The sequence below is a fragment of the Meles meles genome, chromosome 4, assembly GCF_922984935.1.
Source record: "Meles meles chromosome 4, mMelMel3.1 paternal haplotype, whole genome shotgun sequence".
Taxonomy (NCBI): Eukaryota; Metazoa; Chordata; class Mammalia; order Carnivora; family Mustelidae; genus Meles; species Meles meles.
This window is the reverse complement of record NC_060069.1, coordinates 162,775,997-162,787,463: the sequence shown is the minus strand read 5'-3', so window position 1 is coordinate 162,787,463 and position 11,467 is coordinate 162,775,997. Positions and strand designations below refer to the sequence as shown.

The 11,467-nt window shown below is 68.9% G+C and overlaps 1 protein-coding gene across 1 annotated transcript; it reads right to left on the bottom strand.

The window, feature by feature from the left end:
- Positions 1 to 1,526: 1,526 nt before the first annotated feature.
- On the bottom strand, positions 1,527 to 11,186 carry GATD3 (glutamine amidotransferase class 1 domain containing 3). The gene is made up of 7 exons (XM_046001847.1): positions 10,967 to 11,186; positions 9,725 to 9,777; positions 8,449 to 8,562; positions 7,769 to 7,888; positions 4,827 to 4,919; positions 2,944 to 3,100; positions 1,527 to 2,016 (listed from the first exon to the last, which is right to left on the bottom strand). Exons 1-7 carry the CDS (start codon positions 11,093 to 11,095, stop codon positions 1,888 to 1,890), a joined length of 795 nt encoding a protein of 264 aa, XP_045857803.1. The 5' UTR covers positions 11,096 to 11,186; the 3' UTR covers positions 1,527 to 1,887.
- Between the last annotated feature and the right edge of the window lie 281 nt (positions 11,187 to 11,467).

Below are 11,467 nucleotides of genomic sequence, written 5' to 3'. Positions count from 1 at the left end.
GCAGTGCCTGACATCACCCACGCCCCACGCGGACACCCCCGAGGGGTCGGGTAGGGGCTCCGGGTGGTGCCAGTGGCTGCCATGTGTGGGACTCTGCTGCGGGGCACGTCCCCGCGTGTCCCCAAGACATCCAAGTGCAGGGCAGATGGGCTCCTCCTCACCAAGTACTGACGAGCACGTGGCGGGCAGACACCAGAGAACCCAGCGAAGGCCTTCCCGGCCCGGGAGCGGCGTCAGCCTCCACGGAGCGCCGCACACCAGGAAGGCCGCAGGCGCACGGCAGCCGGGACGCTCTGCCCATCGAGGCCCTTGAGAAAAGGCCAACGGGAGAGGGCACGCGCGCCTGCCGGGGGACACCCTAGCACAAGGCCCACGGAACTCCGATCGCCAGTAGGACGCTGGCCTACTGCCACCACAGACCGCCCAGGGCCAGAGACGGCCGACAGAAAGGGGGCCGGTGACCGCGGACGTCAGGGAGATGCCAGAGAAAACCTCATCCACTGAGGCAGGCTCCAACCCCTACTGCCCCACGGCCCAACCGGACACAGCACCCCACACGCCCGTGGACACGCCACACCGTCCAGAATGCTCACGACGGCAGCGCTCCCACGACACGGGAAAGTTGCAGAGGGACCCACGGGGGAGCATGTCCATGAAGGAAAACCACATGGGAAGGGTCCCTGTGCCCGGACCTGAGTGTGCTGGGCCCTGGTGGGGGCGGGGCGGGCCTGTGCCCTGCGGTCCCACCGCGGTGTCAGCTGGGACACCTCCCTGAGCCGCACGCCTGGGGGCCAGGCTTCCTCCCCGCACACACGCGCACATAAAAAGGGCTTCAACAAGTTTCTTAGGAAGGAGACAGTGTTCCGTGGTGACCTGACCTCTGACAGGCCCTAGGAGGCTGCCCGGGGGGGGGGGGGGGGGGGGGGCGAGCAGGGCAATCCTGGTGTCTGCGGGCAGGCCGTGGGGGTACCCAGGCAGGCCCCCAGCAACAGCTCCTGTGAAGGCCAGACGCCGAGGCCGGCCGGCAGACTCGCGGTTTGCGGGGGGAGCACGGCAGCAGGCGTCACCACTCTGCCCCCGGCCCAGGAAACCGCGAGGCTCACACTTACCTCTTACGGCAGTTTGGGGGGGGGGGGGAGCTTGGGTCCCAGGCCCAGAAGTCCCCCCGGCAGCTGCCCCCACCCTCCCGGGGTCGCAGGACAGGGACTGGGAGGGGGAAGGTGCTACAGCAGGGGAGGCCGGCACCGCACTCGGCTGCCCCGGGACGTCCCTCCCGGACGGAAGCGCACACACGACACGAGCCGCCAGCCACTGCTGCCGCGGGACGCCTCCCTGCGCCTTCTCTACCACCTCACGTCGGCCGCTGCCCGCGGCCTGGGACCGACCCGACCGTCCCCACCACGCCGGCTGACCACACAGGCTGAGCGTCCGCAACTTCCTTTCCTTCCTGGAAAGCAAGGAACCTCACTCCCGCCGCCCACGCCAGCTTCAGAAGGCGTCGGTCACATAAGCCCGCGGAGCGTCCGTCTGGGAGAAGAGTTTATTCGCCCCGACCTCAACGCAACCCCTTCCCGGAACAGCACAGGTTAGCGCTTCCAACCGCCAGTACGCGTGATGATTCGACCTCCCCACTACTACATTCATAAACTCAAAACAACTCTTCCCTCCTGAATGCCAAGCATCCTAACGCCGTAACACAGCGGGGTGACGTCTCTCCCGATTCTCTTCCTGAACCAGCAGGCCCCGCGGCACTCCGAGGTCCCACGGGAGACCGACCGGCCTCAGCCCAAAGATGCCTCCTCCTCCGGAATTCCCGCCCGCAGCCAGGGGCAGGGGCACGCGGGCCGCCGGCTCCCCCTGGTGGAGGACGCAGGGCTGGCGGCACGGTCACTTCCTACAGAGTTCCAGCACCTTCTTCACCATGGCCCCGATCCCGTCGTGGATGTGGTGCAGCTCCGTCTCACACATGAAGGCCGGGGTCGTGACCACCTTGTTCTTCTGGTCCACGTGAGCTTCGTGCACAGAAGTTATGGAAACACGTCACCCAGCAAGGACTAGGGGATCACAGGCGCGACGCATCCACCCTGGCCCCCACCGCTGCCCCACACCAACCTGCGGCGGGCAGAAGTGTACCTAGAGCAGAGGGCACCCACAGCAAGAAGCCAACCCGGGACGTCCCCCTACACGAGCCACGTTCCTGTCCTGCTCACCCAGACACCAGCAGGCACAGGCCTGGCCCTGTCTCACACGAACACCACACACCCTCCTGCGCCCGACCCCAAGGCCGCGTGGCCAGCCCACCCGGACGGCTGCCGGCTCTGCCCCCCTCTGCACAGCGGGGAGACGGAGCGCCGCACTGGAAACCGCCCACGAGGAGAGAAGGCAGTTTTGAGACGGACACCCAGAGAGACACAGTGTTGTCTCCAGAGCCCCAGAGGATACCATACCGCTCTGCTCCTCTACCCTGGCCCACGCGGAGAGTCTGGGTCCAGCTGCGGACCCGGAACGTGGTTGGCCTGTGGCCCGAGGCTCTGTGAGCACAGCACCTGGGCACCCGCAGGAGGACCAACGGGCCACGAGGCCATATGGGATGGTTCCGCGTCCACGGCGCCCAGGGAGCTTCCAGCCAAGCCAGGCAGCTCCCCTGTCCGTCTTCCACTGCAGCCTCCCCCCGCCCTGGGGCGCCTGCTCCCCCCATCCCTGCCCAGAAACCTGACCCCATGGAGCCTGAGGCCGTGCGCTTGCCTGACCAGGTGGCCCCGTGGGGCTCCAGGCCTGGGCACGCCGTGGTGGCAGGTGTGACGCCCGTCATGCACGTGCTCCCAGAGGCCCCAGCAGCACAGATCCTAGTTCAAGATGCTGCCTGCCTGGGTCAGTCCTCAAGGTCAGAGGACGGGTCCCCACACCACACACGGCTGCCACCCCGGCTGCCGGAAAGGATATGGTCACTCCCTTCACGCAGTGCTTGGCACCCAGCGCTTTGATGGCTTCCGCGGTCCCTGCGTAGGGCCACCTGCCGCCTTCCTCCTGCTCGTGGCCCACGGTGACCTCGATGCCACGGAGCACTTTGGCCGCGAGGACGGGAGCGATGCAGCACAACCTGGAAAGTGGGACAGGAGGGACTCGGGGCTCCACGTGCGCACACCAGGCCCGGGGCGGGACTGACCGAGAGGATGAGCCCAGCAGCGGCCGCCGGGCCCATGAGGTGTGTCGCAGCGACGTGAGCCTCCGCTCACTGCCCCACGCGCAGCCCCGGCAGCAGAGGGCCCGTCGGCACTGGCTACCCGCCGTGGTGTCCGCAGAGAAGGGCTCTCAGAAGGCAACGGCGGACTTCACCCTGGGTTTCGGTGGCTTTTCACACAGCAGCCGCTGACCCCAGGGCACGGACGTCCCCGAGACGCCTTCTCCACAGAGGGTGTGAGACGCGGTCCCCGCGGGCCAGTGAGTGTGCCCGGCACCACGGCAGCCAAGGACCCCGCCATGAGAGCCCCGAGCCCCGCCACAGCCCCCCACGGGCCATTCCCAGGGTGTCGGAGGCTCGTGGTTCACTCTGGGAGCTCCCGCGGGCTCCTCTGAGGCGGTGCTCCCACCAGGAGGCCCCGCTGACCGGAAGCACCAGACCCCGGCCCGGGCCCGCCCACGGCCATGCACACGGGGGACACAGGTGGCACCGCCATGTGGCTGCGAGCCGGGCTGCCCCTGCCCTCCGTCAGGGCCCATGCACAGCGCCGGTGGCCCCTGCCTGGCTCGCGGTCAGCACGGTCTGTCTGCGGCTCCCGCACGCCCGCAGAGCCGTCCCCAGGCTGCTCCGGCGAGCCGCGAGTGACGTCAACATACTCGTGTTTCCTCAAACATCACGCCCAAAACACGCCAGAAACGCGAGGGAGAAAATCTCCCTCAGCCACCAAGGAGGCAGAAGGGCATCGAAACTGATGTCCCGAAGCGTCCGCGTCCCACGCCTGGCGGCCGGGGCACAGGACACCCAGGCCAGCAGCGCGGCCAGCAGCCGAGTGACGCCGTTGGCGCAGCCGCCCACCCCGCTCTCGGGCCGTGGACGCCGGAGCCGGAGCCTCTCGCTGGCACCGCTCCCACACCGAGCTCAGGGGACACCCAAGCGAGGTGGCACAGCCATCGGGCCCTCGCTCCCGCCTGCGCTCGTGACACGGGGTCGTCCCTGGCGCTCACCCACATGAGCGGGTGCTACTCCAGGGCTGGCGTCCCAGCAGGGGAGAGGCAGGGGCAGCGCCGTCCCCCGCTGCCAGGTGGCCCAGCACGGTGTCTTCCAAGCCCACGTGCTCCCAGCCTGCGGACCCGAGGCCAGAGCCTTCCATGAGGAGGGGCTCCCGCACCGTGACCGGCAGGACTTCCGGTGAGTGACCCATGCAAGGACTGTCGTCACGTGACCCCGCTCACGCAGCTGCAGAGGCTGGCGCGCTCCCTCGTCCACACCGCGTTCAGGGCATGCGGTGGAGCTCCCAGGGGGCTTCTCGCATCCGCGGACGCGCGCCACCCACATGCCCCGGTGCGCTCGTGCCGACAAGCGGGGGACCAGTGCGGCCTGCCTGGTGAGCTCCAGTCCGGGGCGCAGCGGCCTGCGGGAGTCTGGGTGCACCTTGAACGCCGCCCCAGTGCAGGGGAGGGCACTGGGCCAAGGAGCCCCAGCCCGCCTGGAGCAGGGAAGGACTGACTGGGGAGACTTTCAGAAGCTCCTTCCTGCGAAGTCAGCAGAACGAGTTACCGTGACCACAGAATTTCCCCAGCAGGAAGGCGCCTGTGAGGATGCGTGAGCCCCGAGTGAAAACGGCCTCCCCCCTGCCCCGACCTACCCGAGGGGCTTGCCGGCCGCGTGGAACTCCTTCAGGACCCGCTCCACGTCCCCGTGCACCTTGCAGTCTTTCCCGTCAATGGCGAACGTGCTCCTACCACGAGAAGGGGCGGCCTCAGCTCTCCAGGCCGGGCGTCTGCCTGCCCGGGACCGACCCCACCCTGGAGACAGACACGTGTGGCCCCGCTAACTCCCCAGTCCCGAGACAAGCAGGTCATGGGCGTGAGCGAGGGTTTTCAGGCAATCACATACGTTATTTTTTCTACTTCTTCGAGCCCAGTGAGGGAGGGGGCGGCAGAGAGGTGAGGGGGGAGGCCGGTCCCCGGGAGAACCATAGCCAGCAGGTGCCCAGGCTGCGGGCCGCACCCACAGGGCCCTCAGAGGGCGGCTCCGGAAGCCACGGAGGAGCAGAACATGCTGTGGGCCTCAACGCCGTGACCCGTGTCCCCGCGCGGGTCAGACGCCGCCGCTCCTCACTGTGGCAGGTGCAGCTCGGGGGTCTGGACGGCCTCCCCGCCCACCGGCTGCACGCCGGCACCTCTCCGGGAGGCAACTGCTGAGCCCCAAAGCACACACACTCTCCCAGGAGCCCCGCTCGGACTCCCCGGCACGCGCGTGTGCACACTTCCGGCCCGGGAGGTGCACACCTCCGGCACACGCCCTTGGCGTGAGCGCCAAGGGGTTCCGTCACCCTACGGCTGACGGTCTCGGGCTGTGCCTCGCGGCCGAGCTATCCCGCGTCATGCTTTAATACACACCAACTGTCTCCCCCAGAAGCTAGCAGGAGCCCAGACGTGAGACCTGCAAACCACGCATGTCCGTCTGAGTTAAGGAACGTCCAGCAGACCCCCTGCGCGGAGCTCCCGCTCGCCACGCTGGGATCGCAGCCTGAGCCGAACCAAGCGCTGGACACTCGCCCAACCGCGCCAGCCTGGCGCCCCGTCGGACTTAACACAACCGCACGGAAACCTCTCGGGAGTACACGTGAACGGGCAATGGGGTGGTTACGGCCCGAGGCTCCCAACAGCGAGAACTTCTGTCCCCAGCGAGCTCGCCTGCCGCCCCTCGCTGCGTGCACATGGTCCACCCGGCAGCCGTGGCGAAGGGCGCCAACCCCACCGAGCTGACGTTTCTTCTGGAGCGGCCAGGACGAATGGGGCAGCGACCTGAAGCCCCAGCTTGCCCAGGGGAAGAGTGAGTTCACAGACAGGGGCGCTGACCCAAGGCCGCGGCTCCCTGGAACGCAGAGCAAAGACCAGCCTGTGACCTGCTCACCTCCCTCCTGTGCTTCTAGGTCAACCGCGTGGTCGTCGGCTCTGCCACGGGCACACCCCAGCACAGCCTGCAAGTGCCCTCACCCGGTGGGGGGGAGGGGCAGGCAAAGGTCAGAGTTGAGGCTCACCTTCCCCAGGAAAAGCCCCCGGGCCGGCACAGTGAAGCCCAACCAGCAGAGGCCACTCCCCGCCAGCTTCGGCCAGCTGTGCGTGCAGGCAGTGGGACGAGGGCAGCTCACCGGAGAGGCGGGCATTTGGAGGACGGAGCGGACACGAGGGCGAGGCAGGGCTCCCAGAGGGGGAAGGAGTACGGGAACCAGCTCCACGGGCGGAACAGCGGCTTGGGACCTGGACAGAGCCGCTCGGGGGTCTGCAGGCCGAGGGGAGCCACGAGGCGTCCGAACACCTCAGGAACCCTGACTGCCTGTGCCCCTCACTTCTGGGTGCAGGGCACCGGGACACAGCGAGAACACTGCTGCGGGGGACAGCGCCCACCGCCAACCAAACAGGGTACAGGAGGCAGTGCTCACTAGGGTCCCAGGCTCAGTCCCTGCCCCACCCCACACCCTGCGCACAGGGAGTCCAGAGGGAGGCGAGGCTGACGGGGGACGGTCCAGGTGACAGAATGTCGATAGGACATTGTGGTGCGAGCCTAGGGCCGGCAGCGGCCACGCAGATCAAGGAGGGGGTAGGTCTGCGGTCCAGACGCAAACAGAATTCCTGGCGGACATGAGAGAGGAGTGCTGGGGCAGGAGGGGAGACCCCACGGGGGCAGCGGGAAGGGGAGGGCGAGAAGAGGAGCCGGCCGCAGGAGGCACGCTGGGCAGAGACCTTCGAGAGGAGAGCCAGATGGCACAGCAGGGAAACCCAGGGTGCTCGCTGGCCGAGGCTGTGAGGGAGGGCGCCGGCAGCACCCCGCACCTGCCTGGTCTGGGAGAGGAGGGGGGCAGGGAGGCGGAGTGGGGGGCTGGCTGCCCAAGCTCACAGCAGCCGGCTCGTCTGCGATCCAGGGAGATGCTCCCCGTGGCAGTCTGCGGGGTTTCCGCTGAAGCCCGCAGAGTCCAGGCTGTTACCCCACTAGGGTCCCCGTCTGACCCCAAAGCAGGCGACGCAGCTGCTTCCTCTCCTCCCCCGCCAGCCGCGGTGGGGCTGCCCCGGAAGGGACGAGCCGGGACGGCGTGGCCAGCACAGAGCACTTCTGTGAGGCGCAGAGACGGGTGGAGAAACAGGAACAGAAACAGGACCTGAAACCCAAGGGACGTCACACCGACGTGGTGACAGCTTGTGCTCCGGCTACCATGACAACGACCTGAGAACAAAATGAGGAAGGGCTTCCTTCCTCCCATCAGACCGTCCTCCACACCGCCCATGGGGACAGCGGCTTCCCTGCCGCAGGCCCACGAGGAGGCAGTGTCCGTGAGGAACACGTGCGGGGACGCAGGTCCTAATGGGACCTGATTGTCGCTAGATCAGAGGAAGCCCACACCGCCCCCACCCCACGGCGGCCGGTACCGGGAACACCCGGCAAGAAGTGAGAGGAGAGCCTGCGTCCTACTGACATTACACCGGGGCCCCCGACGAGCAGCTCCGTGCGGCCTCTGGGACCTCACGCCCCGTCCCCCGCGGCACTCCAGCTGGAGAGCAGACACCCCGGAGCTGCAGCACTCACAGGTTCTTAGCGGCCCCGAAGCCTCCGGGAATGATGACAGCGTCGTGATCGGCCGCGCTGAGCCGGGCCAGGTCGGTGATCTTGCCACGGGCGATCCTCGCCGACTCCGTCAGCACGTTCCTGGGAGAGAACAGAGAGGCCCACAGTCAGCGTCAGGGGGTGAAGAGCAGAGCCGGGCTTGCGGGTAGACCGGCGCAGGAGCAAACGCGCATGCACCAAAGCTCGGCGTCGAGAAATATGGCCTTGTCCCTCACAGCATCTGGCCCACTTGGGGTAGGGCCCTGGGGCTTGACGAAAGGAGGAGTGAGGTACCGCACAGGGGGAGGGAAGCAAGCCAGGGCCTGCCCCAGCAGGAGACCGCACTGTCCCTGGCTGGACCCTGCCATTGGAGCAAGATGGGAGGGCCAGAGGGACTCAGCGTGTGCCAAGACTACACGGGTCTCGGGGACAGAAATGCTCAGACCGGGGCCCAGCCAGGCTGACCACAGGGCAGGTGGTCACGAACGCCGGAGGACTTCCGGCAGGCGGCAGAAGGTAACGAGCACCACCACGACACGGTCACGGAACAGCCGGGAATGCAGGCAGATTCGCGGCTGGGACAAAGCAACCAAGCCCACGGGGTCTCGGGCAGCTTCCAGCAGGTCCTCGTCCACACTCTGGACGCGGGGTGGGACCCACACCTGGTTTCGCTCTCAGAAGGCTGCCCCTTGGTGTGGTCGACCACATGCATCTGAGGGATGTCAGGAGCGAAGATCCGGACCTCGGCCCCGCCACGGCTCAGGTGGACCAACACCCTGCGCGGGAGGACAGGAGACAGACTATGAGACGCAGCCCACCCGGCGCTGCCTGTCACTCCGCGTGCACGGGCAGCGTCCCGCAGAGGGCCCCGTGCACACCCCTCACGGCAGCTACCATCACGCGGCCTTCCCGCAGGGCTATGCCAGCTCGCCGAGGACCCCCACGTCCACAGTTCAGATCCGCTGTCACCGAACCAGCCCGGAGAGCCCAGCTGGTCCCCAAGCTCCTTCTACAAACCGGGGTTCAGGGGAAGGCGACCCGGCGGTCCAGCCTGGAAGTCTAGGTTCCCAGAATGCTTCGGGTGCTCTTCCTCCCACAGACCGACCGACGCAGGACGGGTGGACGGAGTCAGGCTTCTGTCAGGACAGTAGGTTCGAGTCCTGCTCTGCCCCACCCTTCCTGTCACGGCCAGAGGGCCGGGGGAGAGACGTCCAAGGTCTCCCCGAGGGCTGCTCTGTTCCAGGCCTGGGGCTCTCCCTGTCCCCCTTCAGAGGCGGCGGCCTGAGCGGGTAGGGCAGCACCACCCCGTCACTCGGGCTCAGCTCCTTGTAACCTGCAGGGCTCTCCGTGCTCGGCTCCGTGTCCAGCCGCTACCCCGTGCTCCCGCGTTCTCGTGCCCCGGCCCCATCTGGAAGCTCTCCTGGCCCTCCCCCGCCCACCAGCTCTGCACACTCCCAAGTCCACTGCAGGCTGGTGTCCACGCCAGATGGGAGGACAGGCGCAGGCTGGGCAGGGGCCTCGGGCTCCTCTGGGTTCCCAGTGGCCCCACACCCGGGAGGGACATGTCCCCCAGCCACATGCCAACCCACCTCCAACCTGCTCCAGGCCCAGACGGCCCAGCGCTCCGGCGCACAGAAGGTTTTTTACTCAATAAGAAAAGGACTGAGTGACCCCTGTCGGACCCCATCAGAGACACGGGCCGCGGAGGAGGGCGGCTCATCCAGAGAGCCACCCAGAGAGCCAGACCAGGATGCCCACGCCCACGGGCCTCGGAGGGAAGCAGCAGGCGTTAACAGGACACCAGAAGTGCTCCCGCTTATCTCTGGGGCACGAGGCCACGGACTCGAGGGCCCTCACTTCCCGGCTCCCTGGTTTCTGCCTGTCTAGACGAAGGTCCCCAAATGGTTCAGGAAAAGGCACCCGTCCTTAAGGGCTTACGCGGAGGCCTCGTGGAGCTCAGTCCCATCGTAGACTCCACATCCAGACAGCACCTGCGGGGGAGCGGGGGTCAGCGGGGAGTCCACCCCGAAGCCGCTGGCCTGGAGACCGGGGTGGGGTGTGTGAAGAAGGGAAGGCCTAGAGGGCAGAAGGGAACTGACCTTGGAGGGACAGAGGTGAGGGCTGGGCACAGGTGGGGTTGGGGGTTAGGGGAGGATCCTGGGGGCCCAACCCAGGTAGGGGGTGGCCGAGGGACTAGGGCGCCTTATCTGGGGGAGCAAGGGGAGCAGCAGCGGAGGGGTTGGGGGCCGGCCTGGGGGAGGGCAGGGGCACGACCTGGGGGGTAGAGGGGTGGGGGGCAGTTAAGGGGTCGACCTGGGGGAGGGCAGGGGCACGACCTGGGGGGGTGGAGGGGTGGGGCGGGGACTCAGGGGTCGGCCTGGGGGAGGGCAGGGGCACGACCTGGGGGGTGGAGGGGTGGGGCGGGGACTCAGGGGCCGGCCTGGGGGAGGACAGGGGCACGACCTGGGGGGTGGAGGGGTGGGGGGCAGTTAAGGGGTCGGCCTGGGGGAGGGCAGGGGCACGACCTGGGGGGGTGGAGGGGTGGGGCGGGGACTCAGGGGTCGGCCTGGGGGAGGGCAGGGGCACGACCTGGGGGGTGGAGGGGTGGGGCGGGGACTCAGGGGCCGGCCTGGGGGAGGGCAGGGGCACGACCTGAGGGGTGGAGGGGCGCGGCGGGGACTCAGGGGCCGACCTGGGGGAGGGCAGGGGCACGACCTGGGGGGTGGAGGGGCGCGGCGGGGACTCAGGGGCCGGCCTGGGGGAGGGCAGGGGCACGACCTGAGGGGTGGAGGGGTGCGGCGGGGACTCAGGGGCCGACCTGGGGGAGGGCAGGGGCACGACCTGGGGGGTGGAGGGGTGCGGCGGGGACTCAGGGAACGGCCTGGGGGAGGGCAGGGGCACGACCTGAGGGGTGGAGGGGTGCGGCGGGGACTCAGGGGTCGACCTGGGGGAGGGCAGGGGCACGACCTGGGGGGTGGAGGGGTGCGGCGGGGACTCAGGGGTCGACCTGGGGGAGGGCAGGGGCACGACCTGGGGGGTGGAGGGGTGCGGCGGGGACTCAGGGGTCGACCTGGGGGAGGGCAGGGGCACGACCTGGGGGGTGGAGGGGTGCGGCGGGGACTCAGGGGCCGGCCTCGGCGGTAGCCCCGCCCCCAGCCCCGCCCGCCGGCGTCCGCTCACCAGCGCGACCCTGGCCCCCGGGCGGGGCGCCGAGCCGTGGAGGGCCGCGCGTGGGGTGAACGCGTGAAGCGGCACGAACGCGGAAGCCGCGCGTAGCCTGGACGCCACCGGGGCCCTGACCGCCGCCATGACTGCGCGGGGACAGCGGGTCGCGGGGTCACGCGGTCACAGGGCCCCGCGCGTAAACAGCGTGCCCCGCGCCTGCGCAGTCGGCCCGGCCGCCGTAATCCCGAGCGCGCCGGTAGGCGGGGCCGCGCCTGCGCAGTCGCCCTCCCCGCGCTAGATCGTTGCCGGCGGCCCCGGGAAGGTTCTCTCCGTTGACCCCCGTAGGTGTTTCCCAGGTCCGTTCGCGGGAGACTCCTCTAGTCCACCGCCCCTCCAAGTCCGGCAGCCGTTCACGATGCTAAGTGGTCCGCGCGGCAGCCGGGGCAGGTGGACGCAGGGCCGTGCCTGCCGGGGTGTGAGCGCTGCCCGGGGCCGCGCTCGGCAGAGACCGGGGAA

What these genes read in the sequence shown, in the direction of transcription:
- GATD3 (XM_046001847.1), bottom strand. Translation starts at nt 11,095, where the DNA reads ATGGCGGCGGTCAGGGCCCCGGTGGCGTCCAGGCTACGCGCGGCTTCC. An exon ending in GAGCTCCACGAGGCCTCCGC is followed by an intron (nt 8,563 to 9,724) that starts GTAAGCCCTTAA and finishes CCTCCCGCGCAG; the next exon opens with GGTGTTGGTCCACCTGAGCC. An exon ending in TTCGGGGCCGCTAAGAACCT is followed by an intron (nt 4,920 to 7,768) that starts GTGAGTGCTGCA and finishes TTCTCGTGGTAG; the next exon opens with GAGCACGTTCGCCATTGACG.